The sequence below is a fragment of the Carlito syrichta genome, unplaced genomic scaffold (genome assembly GCF_000164805.1).
Source record: "Carlito syrichta isolate Samal-C Ts95f unplaced genomic scaffold, Tarsius_syrichta-2.0.1 Scaffold306593, whole genome shotgun sequence".
NCBI lineage: Eukaryota > Metazoa > Chordata > Mammalia > Primates > Tarsiidae > Carlito > Carlito syrichta.
The window spans coordinates 212356-229496 of record NW_007250689.1 but is presented as its reverse complement, the minus strand read 5'-3'; the positions used below and the strand labels follow the sequence as shown (position 1 = coordinate 229496).

At 48.4% G+C, this 17141-nt stretch overlaps 1 protein-coding gene across 2 annotated transcripts in view; it reads left to right on the top strand.

Moving 5' to 3' along the window:
- TMEM8B (transmembrane protein 8B) overlaps positions 1–17141 on the top strand; it is a 28310-nt gene that overhangs the window by 691 nt on the left and 10478 nt on the right. Inside the window, exons 1-7 of one of the 2 annotated variants that reach the window (XM_008063145.2) lie at positions 7–357; positions 4247–4436; positions 4815–5022; positions 12439–12572; positions 12871–13139; positions 13729–14054; positions 17028–17121. In XM_008063145.2, the coding sequence (XP_008061336.2) occupies positions 13776–14054; positions 17028–17121 (373 nt within the window). In that variant the 5' untranslated portion in view covers positions 7–357; positions 4247–4436; positions 4815–5022; ... (1 more) ...; positions 12871–13139; positions 13729–13775. Of the gene's footprint in view, positions 1–6; positions 358–4246; positions 4437–4814; positions 5023–12438; positions 12573–12870; positions 13140–13728; positions 14055–17027; positions 17122–17141 lie in introns of those variants that run through there. The other variant, XM_021715068.1, reaches the window with a different exon arrangement.

The window sequence follows — 17141 nt, the reverse complement described above, 5'->3', positions numbered from 1 at the left end:
CCCTGGCCTGGCCCCCATCCCCGCCTCGGCCCTCACAAATCTCAGCCCAGCCCCTGTCCCAACCCCATTCCCAGTGTTTGCTTAAGGCCTTGGCTCAACCCCGGCCTTTGCTTCGGTCCCCATCGCAACCCCTCCTTCCATCCCACGCCCTGCCCTTGTTTAAGCCCCAGTGCCCAACCCAGCCCATCCTGTTAGCTCAGCCTTTGCCCTCACCTCTGTGTCTACCCAAGTCTTTCCCACTAGTCCCCCCACTCTCTCATACTTTGCCCCTCTCCCAGCCTAGACTCAGGTCTGGGCTTCAGCTGCCGCCAGCCCTATTGCTGCTGTTGCTGTTCTCTGTCCTTGGCCCAGGGGCTGGTGAGTGCAGAAGCAGGAAAGATTGAGACAGGAATGGGGTCTGTGCAGGGAGGAGTGGGCTGGAGAGATTCAGGAGAGGTGGGACCTGGGGAACTAGATCGCTGGGGAGCAAGTGGGGAGACACAGGGAGGAGTGAGGTCTTATGCAACAGAGGAATTGGCAGGGTCAGAAGAAGGGAAATAGGGTTTGTGGTTCAGCAGGTGTCTCTAGTTTCTAGGACAGAGACTCCAAGGTTTTCTTTCCTGGTGTCTATCCTGACCCCACTTTGACTCTTGCTTTCCCAGGGAAGCCTTGAGGGCTTTGCTCTTTCTCTCAGAGTTTGATGGGGGAGGCATAGTCCCACACCAGAGACCTAAACCTTTGAGACATGGGGTATGCATTCAAACAGGGTTAAGGAAACAGTTGTGAAGATAACATGTAGCAAACAGATGGACATGGATTAGTTGCGATTATGAGTTTTCTTCTTGTAATGAGTCCTGTTCCAAAGAGGCTTGATGTGCCTAGGAATTATTCCTGATAATTTTAGAGCAGGGTTGAAACTCAGAGACCATTTTACAGATAGGGAAACTGAGGCTCAGTGAGGGAGCAACTTGTCCAGTGTCATACAGATTGTAAATAGTAGTGCTGGGGCTGGGGAAAAAGGTTTCCTAATAATTCCTATCCCATACTAGTGGTTTTTATTTTCCACTGCAGGATGTGCTTAATAGAAAAACAGACCCAAATGGGCAAAGGCTTAAAGCACAACCTCTCTTCTCCCCTATTTGCCCACGAGGGGGCTTCATCCACAAACTGTTCCTCATCTGCCAGGTGTCAGCCAAGGGCCACCATCCAGTGAGAAAGTGACTTGACTAGGAAAGGGAAAGATCCAATTTTTTAATGGGTGGAGTGTGAGAGGAGAAGGGGGTCCTGGTCCAGGGGATGTGCCATAAAGATGGTCCCTTCATGAAATGATTATAGTCTTCATGGCCCCAGTCCCCACTCCCCTCTGGTGGATGGCATTCTAGAGAGGATGGAGATGTGCCTGGCGGAGTCTTTGGCAATAACAGATAATAGAGCATCCGGGGGTGGGGGGTGGGTTTCAGTGAGCTCTGGGGGCCTGATTCGTGTACAATCTTGAGGAGATCAGTGCACGCAAAAGATCACAGCCCCTGCAGAGATGTCTAGTCACTAATGTGTCTGTGTGTATAACTGAAGGATCTGTGGGAATGTGTGTTGGTTTCCATGCTTGAGTGTGGGGTGTATGTGAGCTGATGTATCTTCTGAGTGTGTATGCTATTGTGTGAAGAGGAGGGGACATGTGGTTCACGCACATTCCTCTTCAGCTCTGCCTGCTCCTCATTTGGACAGATCAATGAAGCTGTGGAGGGGCTGGAGACCCTCTCTCAGAAGTGGATAGTTCCTAGGATGAAAGCAGTGTTGGGTGTCCACCCCAACATAGAGAAGTAATCCATCCACCCCCAACCAATCTCCGTGAAGGTAGAAGCTGTGGGGGTGCTCAGCGTTGATTACTGCTGCCGGCAAGCTGGGCACTCAGCAGAGGCAGTAGCCAGTCAGGTTTTCAGTTTTGGTGAAGGGGAGTCCAATCCCTGTCATTATGGCTTGTTTGTTCATGAACCAATCGAGTAAGCACTGGGCTGGCTCGGGAGGAGGGTAACTGATAGCCACAGAGCATATACAGCTGAAGGTTGTGGATAAAAACATGATTGCCCAGGAGTGGGTTCTGATGCTTTGGGGAGAATTGTAATGAAGTTGGAAAAGTCTACCATATGGGCCCAACTGCAGGCAGGGCTGCTGTTGATGCTGTTAATAGTTATAATGCCTTGGCAACCATGGCCTGGAGTACAGGGCACCCTGTGACTTAATGGTGGTGATGGATTTTGTCTGAGGAGAGATTGGCAGTGTCACAGGACCATCATAGCACAAGGCTGCACAATGTTTATTGTTGGCCTCCATCTCATTTCAAGAATGGAAGTTACCTCTTGAATCTCCTGATGCCACCCCAATCAGTCTTTTTTTGGAGCTTAGTTGACTGCAGTTGATAACCCAGGCGTGCCTTGCCATTCCAAGAAATGACCTTTTCTTCTACCTAGCGCTGACACTAGAAAGGCCAGCCTCAGCCTGTGTGTGTGTGTGTGTGTGCACGCGTGTGTGTGTGTGTGTGTTTGTGTTTGTGTGTGTGGCTTGGATGGTGGTGGGGAATCATCCTAGCTTCACAGAAGTACTGGGACACCCAGGACAGATTCATCTGAGCTTGGCCAGAGCCTTACTCATACTTCCTTGGTAAGATCTGATCAAACCTTAAACCAAAGCTTGGGCTGTGGACCCTTTCCAGGCATCTGCCCTCAGAAATTTTCAGGCTCCTCCCAGCATTCCCAGCTGCTGCTCACTCCTTTTTCCCACCAGCCTATTCTGTGACCTCTGTAGCTTCTGGCCACTTTGGGGATGGCTAAGTAAGTTATCCAGTTTTCCAGGTCATACTATGGTCCTTTAAACCACAGAGATCTTTGTGCTTATCTGTCCATGTTTCCCAAAGGTCATTAGCTGCTTTTCACCACTACGTCTTGGAGGGTCTGTACTGAGGGACTAACCACTATTTCTTCTAACAGTAGCAATGGCTGATCAGATGAACCATCCCTGGTACTAGCTTTGGAGGAGCAGCCTTTCCCTAACCCCAGCAGAGGATGCTCTGGCGTTCTGGTTTCTTCTAACAATAGTATCCAGGCTGTTCAACTCTTGGCCTTCTGCCTCCCAGCTGTCCTAGCCAGGGCTCCTAGGAAACCTATCTTCCCCATTAGTTGATTCCATTTCCCTTCATCGCACCATTAGTTGGTTCCATTTCCCTTCATTGCACTTGGGTGCAACTCTGCCACTCTCTGAATGCTGTTCTGTGAGCCCCTCTGGGTTCCTGGCAGTGCTCAGCTTGCAAGGTGGCAGGTCTTCCTTGCTGACAGTTGAGACTGATCATGTGGTCTGAACTGGACAGCTAGTCCTTGGGTGTAACCACAGTCTTTGAGCATGAGTACAGGCCAATCTAGGGCTGCTGACATGACTTCTGCTTACCTTGCTCTGCTCCTGACAGTCATGATCGGGTATCTGGGCATTTCAGCTAGAGATGACCACTTCCTCCCCACCTCTCAACCTGGCCTGCTCTGAATATTCCCAAGTGGTCTGAGAATTCCACTGTGTCACCAACTGACTGCCTGACTGGGCCTCCCTCTGGCTGCACATTCTGACCCTAGAGGGCCTGATGACTCTCCTTTCCTGGGAACTCTCATGGTGGCCTGTACTTCTGCCACCCAAGCAGGCCCCTGGCAGCCTTACCACACTTTTCCCTCCCCTCTTCTGCCCTGAGCCAGTATACAGACAGCTCTTGTGATGCTTCTGAGGGTTTTTTACTGTTCCTAACCACAGGGGAACAGAAAGGGGAAGAAAATAAACAAGGAAGTTACACAGCTTCATGCTGACTCTCAAGCCCCCAAGTAGAGTTCTAGCCTGCTCAGTGGCCCATGCCACACCCCCCCCACACCTTCCACACCTCTGTTTTGTTAGGCTTGGTAAGAGGAGAAAAATGGCTCCTAAGTGAAGGGCAACTGTGAAGTCATAAAGAGCGTCTTGGTTTTGAATTTAGACAGCTAGTTTGAATCCTCAGTTTGGTCTAGGTGTGAGCCTCAGTTTCCTTATCTGTAAAAAGAGATTTTTTTTTTCTTTTTTTATGACCAATGTAGGGTTTAAGCCAGATGATGGCTAGGGCAGCATGAGACCCAGTTCCTGGCTCAGAGGAGAGCATTTGTTGAGTTGGTGCTATTGGTGAGGAAGACTGGCATGCCTGCTACTTAATGGAAATGCCCTCTGTCCTGCCCTGCTCCTTTCTCTTTCTCCTGCTTCCCAGGAGGCCTTTTCCTGACTGATTACTCCACCTGCTCACCCCGCAAGCTGAGTCCTTTCCGCTCCTTTGCCAGCACCGAGCTCTTCCACTTCCATGTTCCTGAGGACACGTTCCTGGCTGTTTGGAATCTCATCATCTTCAAGGAGCAGGGGGGAACCTTTGGGGACCACTGCCCAGACCAAAGTGTGACTGTGTGAGTGTCTGAGTTAACCTCCCCACCCCCACTTCCAACCCCTGACCACGTTCCAAACTAAAGTGTGACTTTATGAGTATCCAAACTGACCTCCTGACTCTGACCCTGACCTTTGTCCAGTTTGAAGTGTGACTGAGTGAGGGCCATGACCTCTGTCACCTGACCACTTCCTGACTACTGTATGGTTCTGTGAGTGCCTGAGCTGACCTCTCGTCCTTTCTGGCCTAACCCCTGACCTGAAACCAATTTGTTGTATGTATCAGTATAGGGAATCCACTTGTTTTACTGGTGATGAGTGACAGTTCTCCTTTCTTTTCCCCATTTCCCACCTCCCACCCCATTGCCTGCTTTCCTCCTCTCCTAATTCTGGTCCCCCAGGTATTTCCGGTCCGGGGCACCCCCTGTCATCAATCCCCTGCACACACACTTCCCAGGGGACACAGCTGTGCCTGGGGTTTTCTCACTGACCCTCAGCTGGACACTGCCCAACCGCACCTCAGGCATCTTTAACGTCAGCAGCCCCTTACCTGGGGACTGGTTCTTGGCTGCCCACCTTCCCCAGGCCCACGGCCACATCTCTGTCAAGGTGGGTTGATGCTGCCCAGGGCAGGAGGGTCCAGAGCTGCCCCCATCTCTGTTGAATTCCCACCACAGGCTACCTGGTACACCAGGCTTGTGCCAAGGTGGGCAACAGCACAGGGGTGGCTGGGGAGGGGCATGGCTAGAGGTCAGCCAGGTTACCTGGTAAGCCAGAGGCCACGATCTGCAGGAAGCAATTTGGGAATCGTAGGAGGACGTAGTGGGCCAGGTAAGCTGAAGGGATAGTCGAGAATCTGGAATCAGAGGCTCTGGCATCATGGAGTAGTGTATCTTTCTACTGGAAGGCGTAAGTGTTAATCAAGGTCATCAGAAGCCAACTATGGACTCATCAGATCTGCTGCACAAACTCAGGACTGGACTTATTCTACATGTTGATTGGCACTATCCCTCAAGACTTTCTTAGGCCACAGCCTAGTCTTTAGTTCATCTGGGAGAATGCATTCCAACATAATTTCAGACAGCTTCCCACACCCTGTGGAAGACCATAAGAGAAGCCCTTTCCTGTTCAAAGGAGGCTTTGGGCAGCTGGAGTTCATCCTGACTGTTGCCTCACTTTCCTCTGTGTATCAGCCACCCAAGCACTGATTTCACAGAGCAGAGGTTGTTAAAGTCTGAAGGGCAGGTTGAAAGGTCAGGATACTTCTGTGGTTTGGAGGGGAAGGAAATGCTACATTCTTTTCCTGCCACTCTCCTGTGTTAGACAACCCAGGCTTCCTCCTTGTAGTGAGGGGCTGGATAAGTTTCCCACTCACTGGAGGAGAGTGAGGGTGTAATGAGCTAGCTATTGTGAGGGTGTGATGGCTATGTGTGTAGGGGCTGTAGTCAGGGCGAAGACTGAGTGTGAGCAGAGCAAGGATTTAAAGAGCAGGGCGTTGTAGAACAAGAAAGCTAGTGGGGTTTGGTCACTGAGAATTGAGAGGGCAGAAATTCTCAGTCAGGTGAAGATTTGACTTGGAATATCTCTCCAGGCCAAATTCCTTGAGGACAGGGACTCTGTGACTGTGTCACACCTCTTCTGCTGTAGCCCAGCATTCAGAAATGGTGTTAATAATGCCTTTGAATGAGCTGGGACTTGCACAAGGATAAGTGCACAGGCATTGCTGTTGTCAGAGATGGGTGCTACAGCTGAGACACTGTCTCTAGTCCTCAATGACAGAGCTGTTTTTTCCTCTGAGTGATGTATAAGAGAATCCCTGTCAAGGCCTGGGAGCCCTCTGGCTTGAGATCATGTTGGGAGCACACCTGGAAAAGGCTCTGGGTTCTAGGTAGCCCTTGACTCCCATAAAAACTAAGGATTCTTCTATTAAAAGGAATATCTTAATAGATCTTTGGTCATATCCCAACGAGCCTATCCCTGATCCCAGTTCTGCTCCTTGACTCACTTTGTGAGAACAGATAAGGAAAAATTCTACTGAAACTTGGCTCTGCTTATCTAATAAACCTTTCTGGGTGAGCAGGAGGAACCTGGGGCCTAGGCCTGGGTTGGGATTATGACAACTGAGGCCTACTTGGGAGTGGTCAGGGTTGCTCATGGCAGTCAGGTTGGAACAATGAAAATAAGAGAAGTACAGAGAAAGGCTGCTCAGGACCTACAGGATAATTCAAAGTGCCCAGACCTAAGGGAGCTAGGCAATGAGAAAAGATCCCTTTGTCCATTTGCATCCAGGTACAGCAAGTGGGGCCTGAAGGACATGGTACCACAACTGGAGCCCTAGCCAGCAGAGATCCCCAGGGGTGTAGTGAGACTAGAGAGAAGTGGGCCCAGGTCTACCTTGCCCATGAGTGGCAGTGTGTCTAGACCCCATGGGAGATGTAGCACTTTAGTCAGGCCTGCTCTAGATGCTGAGGGGGCAAGGATCTTGTGTCTGGTCCTTCTAAGAATTTGATTAACTTCTGTAATCTTTTATGGGCCACTAAAGATTCTTAAGCTCTCCAGACCCTGGCTGCCTTCCCAGACTCAAGCCTGTGGGTTCATTGTTCAGAACATCACCCCATTGTCTCAACTTGTTTCCTCCTTGTGCCATGGTTTTGCTTGCTGTGAGCCTTGACAAACATAGGAAGTTATAGGAACCACCCAAAAAACGAATTATCTTTTGGAGATTGGGCCCCTTGTAGTACAGGCTTCTCCTGCTAGGTAAGTGCTCTAGGAACCCATTGGCATTAGTGTACCAGCTAGTATTATTGTGAGAGGCTGCATTCTACTTCAGTGAGTTTTCTTTTTTGGGGATTTTCTTTTATTGTGTTTGCCCATTTTATGATGGGTGATTTACAAGTGCACCTGCCCACATTATGCTGAGTGTTCAGCAATTTTTGACCCCAAACGGCATGTCCCCTATGCTCTATCCTCCCTGTTCACCCAGTCTTGTCCTGAGCAACTTTTTTGTTTCCCTGATGAAAAAGTCCTCAAAGGGAAACATTTTGTTGATATGGAAGAGGTGAAACAAAAAACAGTAGAAACACTAAAAGACACCAAAATTGAAGAGTTCAGAAATAGTTTGAGTGTTGAAAAAGCATCGCAATAGGTGTATTGCTCAAAAGGAGAGTACTTTGAAGGTGACCGAGGTTTAAACATGTAAGAATAAATACACAATTTTTTATAAATAAATTCCGGGTTTTTGGGTTACCCCCTTGTATGTGGGTTCAGGGATATCCTTTGTGGGGGACTTAACGGTTCCAGTGATAAGAAGGCAGTGCTGTTTCTAGGGCCTTCCTCAGCTTTGGGGATGAGCTCAGATCTCCCTTTAGCCTTAGTCCTTTATCACCTGCTTTGTGCCAGGCATTGGCTTGGGTGCTAGGGACACAGAGATAAAAGAAGATGTATATTAGGGAGATCCAGGAGGTGTTTTAAGAGGATCAAAGAGAGATGGCTAACTTAGCTTGCTAGTGTGGTAGAGGTTTAGGAAACCATTAGGAAATGAGGCTTGAGGTTGAAAAGGCAGGGAAAGGCATTCTGGTGGTGGGCAAAGCATGGGCCACAGCTTGGAAGAGGGAACTGAAGTGGTTCAGTGTGAACTGGTGTTGGGTAGGTGAGGGAGGTAGAGGGCTGAGCTCTGAGGCCAGATCATGAAGAGCCCAGATGTTTGAACTGTATCCTGAGAGTGATAGGGAACTTTGAAAAGGAAGTGGCTTACTTGGTCCAGGCTACTTCACGAGCTCTAGTCTCATGCTTCTGCTGGACCTCATGTCTGTGTTATTCACTACATATCCCAAGCAGCTAGCACCGAGCCTGGAACATGGTGGGAGCTTGACACGTTTATTGCCCTTCTCCCACCTTCTCAAACATAGTGTTCCAAATTGATCTCATTTCTCGTCCTTTCTTCCTATTAACCACTCGCCCCCATGCTCCATCTCCTTGCCATTCCTGTATTGGAGCATGTGTTCATTCTAAGCTGCCCAGTTTCCAGTCTGCCCCAAGGGGCTGTGGATACCATTTGGCACCCAGATGACTCATTAGGGGAAAGTTCTCCCAAATGTCTGGGGCACAGGAAAGAGAATGCTTTCTCTTCCCAGGCTGAGGATTTGAAAGTAAGCAGAAATAATGTAATAATAAGAAATAATGTTAAAAAAGTAAGTAAAATAATGAAAACAACCACATGGAAAACAAAGAAGCAGACTGTACAGAAGAAAGGATTCTGTCAAATCCATCAACTAGGACCAGGCATGACTCAATATCTCAACCAAAGTGGTTAAAATTTGCTAATAGTGCTCCTTCTGCTTTTCCTCCTCCTAAATTATTTTATTTATATTTCAAATAGGTAATGTATGTACCTGGCACAACATTCAAAAGGTACAAAAGGGATACAGTGGAAAGTAAGTCATCTTCTCTTTTCCTCCCAGTCCCCGGTCACCCTTCCCAGAGTTGACTAGTAACTAGCTGTTAACTAGTTCGTTACCATACTTTTTCCTTCTTGAAACACTTTCTCCTCTTGGCCTTTGTGACACTAGGGAACTTCCCTGGTTTTCCTCCCGCCCACTGCCCACTCCTCTCTCTCCTCTCCTGGTGTCTCCTCTGCTTGATCTACGTGTTGTGGTGGCCCAGTGTTTGGTGTTGGGACAACTTCTTTTTTATTTGTCCATTCTCTTGCTTGGTGTCCCCAACAAAATAGTTTTAAATTCCATCTATAAGTTAATGCCTTCCAAGAGTATTCAGCCAGTCCTAATTTGACTCTCACAGTTTGTATCCAACTGCTTACTTGACATTTCCAATTGGATGTCTAAGAAATGTGTCAAACTTAGCATGTACAAATGAAAACAAAGTTAAAAGTAAAAAAACACTTCAATTCCCATTTCATTTCTCCCAGTTCAAGTCTCTTCTTTCTCTTGTCATTGTCGTCTTCTTCTTAGTAAACAGCACTGTCATCTACCAGTTGCTCAAGCCCAAAATTTAGGTGCCATCCTCGATTTTTCTTTCCCTCTTATTTCCTCACAACCAATCCATAAAGAACAAGTCTTGTTGACGCTACTTCTAAATCATGCCCTGAGTGCATCTACTTCTCTCCATTTTCTTTTCTTTTTTCCTTTTTCTTTTGTGTTAATAGTTTATTCTCTCTTGGGTAAGAGATGACAGAGAATCTGGTTTGTTAATCTTTTTTATTTGCCTTTTTGTCTCTTTATGAGTTCAAATCAGATAAGACTTCCATGCACACTGGAAAGGAGCTAATTGATACTTCTTGGATGCCTAGATACAGTCTAGCATAATTTTAGGTTTATATAGGTTTACTTCTTGTTTTTATATGCTACAAAAAGATTATCAGATTAATGACTGAATCAGATTAATGACTGTGCTCATTTTTACCACTAGTAAGAAGGTGTAAAGACAGTTGTGGTGGCTGTAGAAAGTTGTGTTCTTTGTAGTTATGAACTTTGTTAGTCTCCTAAAATGCTTGAATATTATAGCCATCAGTTATTCATTTCCTCGTAGAAGAATGACAGGGATGGACACACAAACAGGCACTGTACGCTAGTGCCAGTCTCAATTTGGAGTACAAAATTATTTCAGCAAGCAGGGGAAGGAAACCTTGTCATGTGAAGAAGCATAACCTATACCTTTTGTACTTAAAATGATTCCTAACTAGCAATGGAGACTGGCCATCAGATAAGCATATGTCCATACACCCCCAAACTGGCTGCCCCAAGCCCCTTCTCTACATTTTCTCTCTTAGCATACCTTCCCTCAGCTCTCTCTGATGCCACCAAAGTACCTTCCTAAATAGTCTCTCTGCTTCCACCTTTGCCCTTGCAGTCTGTCCACACTCATTTACTTCCACATTGGTTGGTGCTGACTGACTGTGGGCAGGGGCTCTACTGGGTACTGGACTAGTCTCACAGAGAAGGCTGTGTGTCTTCAGGCATCTTCAGTTTGCAGGCCCTACCCAGAGCCTGGCACTGGCTACCCTGCCCAGGCTGTTCTGAAGGAACCTAGCCCACGCATACAAGGAATTCTAGGAATCCATCTACCTTGCCTTCCACTCCAGGATCTTTCAGGCTATATCCCATCCACATCTCACTTTTGCGTCTCCTAGTTTCTCCAGCTTCCTTGCTGTGGCTGTGCTCCTTCCATGATGGCTGATGTTGGTTTAGCCTGTTGACTGTTTGGACTCTCTCACTTGGCTTCAGCCTAGCAGCTCTTTAGGACCTGACTCAGGGTGCTCTTTCTCTGGCCCCATCTTAGGGTCCCTGTCTCCACTGACTAAACACACCCTCTACATTCAGGGAGTGGGATTGGATGCTATACGGTTTAAGGAAGAAGTATGTCTTTAACTAGACAGGTCATTTTCACTGACCCTTTAGTTAAGTCAACCATAAGCAAAATGTGGAGCAAAGTGTTTCTTTCCCTAGACTATCTAGTGAGGAAATGGGCTCCCTCCAAAGCATGCCCCCCGCCTTTGGGACTCATTTATTGAAAGATTGTTGTGGTGATTCTTGCCTTAGGATGCGAAATTACTTGTGAGAGTATTTCTGGTCCTTTGGGTTTGACACCAAAGATATAGGGCATCTGCTTTGAATATCAGAGATGCAAATTTCTGAGCATCTAGTTCGGTTCAGGAGCTGTCTGGAGGGACCCTCTTTTGGATACCTGTTTTTTGACTCAATAACATTTTTTTTTTTAGCACCCAAATGTGCCAGGTGGTATGCTAGGCACTGGGCATGCATTGATTAGGGGGGAAAAAGAGGGCACGGATCTCCTTCCAGCCTTCTGGAGCTTTGCTGGGAGTCAGCGCCTTGCCATGGCTTCTGAGCCATGGAACCCAGGGGGTGTAAGGACCTGGAACTTTCGTCCCAGAACAGAGTTTGGAAGTATGTCCTGGTCAGAATAACCACATAAGTGAATAGTAGCCTCTGGTTTTTTGGGCCAGCATGAGGTCGTTTGTCCAGAAGGTTAGAGAAGCCTGATTGGGAGCCCCTGCCTCCCCTGAATGGGCTCATATAGCTGCAAATTCTGCAGAAGAGGAGCTACAACAAATGAGACCATGCTCTCTGAGGAGTGAGAGGCTGTGTGGCTGGGAGTGGTGTCAAGAGAGTGGAGAAGGGGCTGGGGTTTTTATCCAGGAGAAGCTGGGAGGGTTGTGGTGGTTCTCCTCCTCCTCCAGTAATAGAAGAAACACAGTCTCAGGCTGAAGGAGCAGACGTGTCTGTGGGTCCCCTGAGGGCAGAGCAAGGGGAGGGGAGTCAAAGACGACAGGCTCTGGCTTCCTAAAGGTCAGAGCAGCCCCCAGTTAGGCTGATTCATTTATTGATTCATTTATTCAGCAAACATTCATCTGTGAGTTGTGCACTCTATGTTAAGCTCTGTGTCTAGAGAAACAAAAATAAAATAAGACAAGGTTTCTGCTCTCAAGCTGCTTAAAGTCTGGAGGTTGCCTGGGAGGCAATGAGTGGCCCTTCACTGGGGGTGTTAAAGCAGAAACTGGACAAGCACGTGGGAGGTGGCAGGGTGGGGAAAAAGAAAATTAAAGGTTCAGACTGGTGGTGGTGGTGGCAAGGGAGTTGGGCTGGAGGCCTTGAAGATTTCCAACCCCCTAAAAGAGCCAGTGTTCTAAGTTACTGAGAGCCTGGTTGGAGGTTGGGGTGGCTTGAGACTACAGTGCTGTGGGGCTGGCCGGGAATGCTCAGGAGGAGGGGTTAGGTTGGCAGAAGGGGCAAGCAAGGCATGCTTCTGGGTTTGAGACCGAAGACCTCAGTCAGTGCTGAGGTTCTCAGCAGAGCTTGCAGACCAAGGAAGGACAGAGGTGGCCAGAAATGACTACTTAGGAAGGATCCAGAGCTTAGACCTCTGTCAGAGCCCTGGGAGCAGGAGGCCAGAGGGAGTTTCTCTCTGGCCTGTCCAGCAGCTTCTGTTTGCCTTGGTTTAGTAGCACCCCTGCTGTCTTTCCCTCTCCCGCCACCCCTGCTTTTGTCTCAGGGTCTCCAGGATGAGTGTCAGTACCTCCTTCAGCCGCAGCTGATTGTCCGGCGTTTGCTGGACGTTGCTGTGCTGGTTCCTGGCCGTCCCTCAGAGCAAACCCTCTCCCCTCACAATCGCTCAGCCCTGTACAAGTAAGTTGATACTCCCCAAACCTGGCCCTTTCTTCCTTCTCTGGTCTCAAGCAGGTTGCAGGGTCGGTCCTGGCTTCTTGGCCTACCTGCCTGGTCCTGCTCTCCCTCTGGCCAAACTGGACCCAGAGTCCCCAGAGTGGGTGGGATCCCTGCCTCCCTCTTTTCCAGCACGGAGGGAAGACCTGTTCCTTGTGTATTCTACCTCTTCCCCATGCCTCCTGCTTCCTAGTGTTGTCCTCATCCTGGTGTTCCATTCACCTCTCTGTCCTTTCTGACCCCCAACCTCTCCTCTGCCCAGGGTCTTTGTGCCCAGCTTCACTTACAGGGTTTCAGCGCAGCTGGTGTGTGTGGGGGGCCGTGGGATATCTGCCTGCCCCCTGACACTGCGCCTACGTCCCAAGGCCCCTCCCCTGCACAACTCAACCTCTGTGGCCTGTGGAGGTGCAGCGGGATGCCAACTGGAACTGGCACTGCCCCCCTGGGGGCACTGGGTCTACGTGCGTGTGGAAACACCATCCCGGGGCTCTGGAAGGACCATCCGATTCCAGCTGTGTGTTCGGTTACAAGGTCAGACCCCCACATCTGCCCAGCCACACATCCTTTGCAGATACCCGTGGTTGGAAAGTGACTTGGGTGGCTATGTTCCTCCTCCACATCCCTGAACTCACCCCTACTCTACCCAGGCTCCTGCATACTCCCTGAAGTCCTCCCACTTGGAGCGCCAAGCAATTGGAAGGCCTTCAGATCATTGTTTTTGGCACTTGACTTGGGACAACTAAAGGACCTCATTACTCTCCTTGATTTATTCTCTCTTTCGGTTTCCTGGGGTAGTCAGGGACAACCAGGACCTCTGGGACACTGTCCTTGCCAAAGCCCGGGCAAGTCAGTGAGACAGTGTGTCAGACTTATGTTTCAGCGGTGTCTTCACTGCCTTCAGGGAGGGATAGATGGCCTTGACTCCCTCCAATATGACATTCCATTAGCTGTCACCACTAGGAAACTCCTGTGAACCTGGATGCCCTACACTCCCAGGGACATTGGATTCTTGTTCTCACTCCTTCCTACCCTTGGCTAAATCCTGCCTGGCTCTGGTTTGTGAGTCAGATCAGGGCTATGAGGGCCACAGGCTCCAGCTCTGGTTTCCTCTGCCCCACAGAGTGCCCGCGGCCCGGTCTGTCCCGAGTCCTGGTCCCTGGAGCTGCCATGAACATGCCCCAGTCACTGGGCATCCAGCCACTGCCCCCAGAGCCACCATCTCTTGGAACTCCTGCAGAGGGGTCTGTGGCCACATTCCCACCTGAGCACTGCTGGCCAGTGCGCCCGACTCTGCGCAACGAGCTGGATACCTTCTCCGTCCACTTCTACATCTTCTTTGGTCCCAGTGTGGCCCTTCCCCCAGAGCGTCCAGCCGTGTTCGCCCTGAGGCTGTTGCCTGTGTTGGACAGTGGAGGTGTCCTCACCCTGGAGCTCCAGCTCAATGCGGTACTCTTTGTGGAGAGTGGGGAGGTTGCACTGTGGGGAGCTTGGAGAAGGTGTCAAGTGGGCGGGGCCTTTATCTCCTCCAGAAAGGCTGTCCAGGTTGCTTCCGTCCAACCTGACAATTAGGGACCATGTCTCAGCCCAATTCTGGTCAACAAATATGCTCTGAGTGCTGTCTGCAACAAATGGGCTGGGTCAACCAAGTCAACTCTGATGGGTCTGCATTTTCCCAGTGGTGTAGGCTTACCTCCCGCTCACTGACAACCTTTCTCTGTGGCAGTTAACCTTTTCTTGCAAATGTCCTATGATGGGGAGTTCACCACCTCTTGAGGCCATACAGTTTATGTTTGGGCAGCTTTGATTACTAAAGACATTCCTGACATTTCTTCACAATCTGCCTTCATGAATTTTTACCTACTGATCTTTGTTTTGCCCCAGAAGCCATATCCAGTACATCTATCCATTTCCTGTTTTTAATTAAAATTAATAGATTTTATTTTTTAGAGCAGATTTAGGTTTACAGAAAAATTGAGCAGAGAGTACAGAGTTCTCATATAACTCCTCTTTTCCCTCTCAGTTTCCCCTGTTTTTGTTTTGTTTTTTCTGAGTTGGAGTCTCACTCTGTTGCCCAGACTGGAGTGCAGTGGCCGCTCCCAGCCACCGCAGCCTCGACCTGCTGGGCTCCGGCGATCCTTCCGCCTCAGCCTTCCAAGTAGCCGGAATTACAAGCATGCGCTACCACACCTGGCTGATTTTTGATTTATTGTAGAGATGAGGTCTTGCTGCTCAGGCGGGTCTCGAACCTGCAGGCTCAGGCAATCCACTCACCTCAGTCTCCCAAAGGCGTGGGATTACAGGCTGAGCCGCCGAGCCCGGCTATCAGTTTCCCCTGTTTTTAGCATCTTGCATTCATGTGGCACATGTGTTACCTCCCTTTCTTATTTCCACAACCCTGCAGATGTTATCCACAACCTCCCAAAAGCTGAACAACCTCTGTGTCTTAGGGGCCCTGGTGTTTGGACCTCTCCTTATCCTTCGCTGTCTCCTCTGGTCATACTTCTGCCTGTCGTTGTGTCTCTGAAATAAGTGATATGGGGTGGTCTGACTGAGGCGTCAGGCAATAAGACTTGCATTTGCGCAACTCGAGATTGAGTTATTTCTTTCAGCTGCTGCATCACACTGTGGGATCACCTGGAGCTTGTGGTGAACTAAGATTCCTGGGTCTTTTTTATTTTACTTCCCTTTTTTTTTCTTCAAAAGAGTTGTACACATTTGCTTTATTATTACTATTATTGTAAGAGTAATTCAGCCAGGAGTGGTAATCCCAGCATTTTGGGAGGCAGAGGCGGAATAATCGCTTGGGCCCAGGAGCTTGAGACCAACCTGGGAAATATAGTGAGACATTGTCTCTACAAAAAAAATTTTAAAAATTGGTTGGGTGTGGTGGCATGTACCTGTAGTCATGCCACTGCACTCCAGTCTGGGTGACAGAGTGAGACCCTAACAAAAATTAATAGGATAACACAAACACTTTGGAAAATAGGGTAAAACATCCCCCTCACACAACTGATAACTTTTTGGTACACGTCCTCCCAGTCTTTTCCCACATTAACTGCTTTGTCTAGTTTTTAATTAAGGAAATGTACATTTTGATGCCTCGAGCATGTGAAGTGGTGCCAATTCCCATCTTGTATTTTTGCAGTGAAATTTTGAAACTTAATGGAAGAATTTATTTCCATCCTTGGGCATTGCCTAATATTTATTAGTTTGGGCCTTCTCTGTTTTATGTGGTTCATGCACATGCAGAGCTAGCCTTCTGTACCTCTGAGCCATTTCTGTCAGCATCCAATGAGACTGAATTGAGGGCAGGGTCCTGTTCTGCATATTCTGAAAGGTATATTGACACATCTACTCTGATTTTTTCCCTCCAAATAGTTTGATTCCCCTCCCCCCTTGGATCGAGAACTGGACATTTGGATCAGAAAACTGCATACCTATTGGACATTTTTCTTTGACTCCCTTGTAGAATGAATTTCACTGAATAAAGCTTTGGCATATTGCCTTGGGCTTGCGTTGAGGGAAGTTATAGCAAGTTGTATAAAATTCACTTTTGGGGTTAAGGATAAGATGTATGGCAACACACAGTGCTTCTTTGATGGGAATTTATCTGAGAACTCCCCCTCCTTTGGATGCTGTGATTCTCCAGAGACTCTGATGAACTTTTATACTATATACTCACAAATCTGGTAACTCATCATACTTCCTTCTTTGCTTTGGTTGCTTAGAAATCATTAGGGACAGACTTTATTTTTCTATCCTGGTTTTTAAGTTTCCTATATGCATTTATTTTATCCTGTTTTATGTGTTTAATAAGCTGTCTCAAATCCTTCTTGAATAAGGTGAGCTTATGGCATCCCATTACCTTTATTCTTGTAGACAGTCCCTTACATTTACTCTTGTGGCTAAGTGGTTCCTTTTAATCCCAGCCAGGCTGCTACAATGAATTTCTCCACTCCGTTAGGTTCAGTACCCAGGATCACTTCACCTGAAGGGGAGTGAGTTTCTTTACACGCCTCCTGCCTTCAGGTCCAGGTGAAGATGATGGAAACCTTACAATTACCTGTGTCCGTAACTAGTTTCTACATCTGGCAACAGTCCTCCTTCCCTCCAGTAAACTAGATCAGGACTGACAAAGAGGGTGTTCTCTCTGGCTTGGAAAGAGTTGAAACAATTCTGCTCAAAGACAAGATTCAGAACCTGCCTTCTCGTTAGTCTTTGAAAGATTTCTGCTGTGGAGGATCTGATGTTTTTCAGTTTTTCTGTTCTAATAATGGAGGAGAGCAGCTTCAGCTGGAGGGTGCCTTGAGGAACGGGCTCTCCAGTGAAGGTGTGGGTTAACAGGTGTAGGAGTCTGGGGGTGATGATGGTTGGGATTGGAGGGTGTGATGGCCTCACTTCCATATCTGCCCTTCCCAGAGCTCTGTGCGCCAGGAAAATGTGACAGTGTTTGGATGCTTGACTCACGAGGTGCCCTTGAGCCTGGAGGATGCAGCAGTGACCTGTTCCAAAGGTGGGTTGGGGAATGGGGGG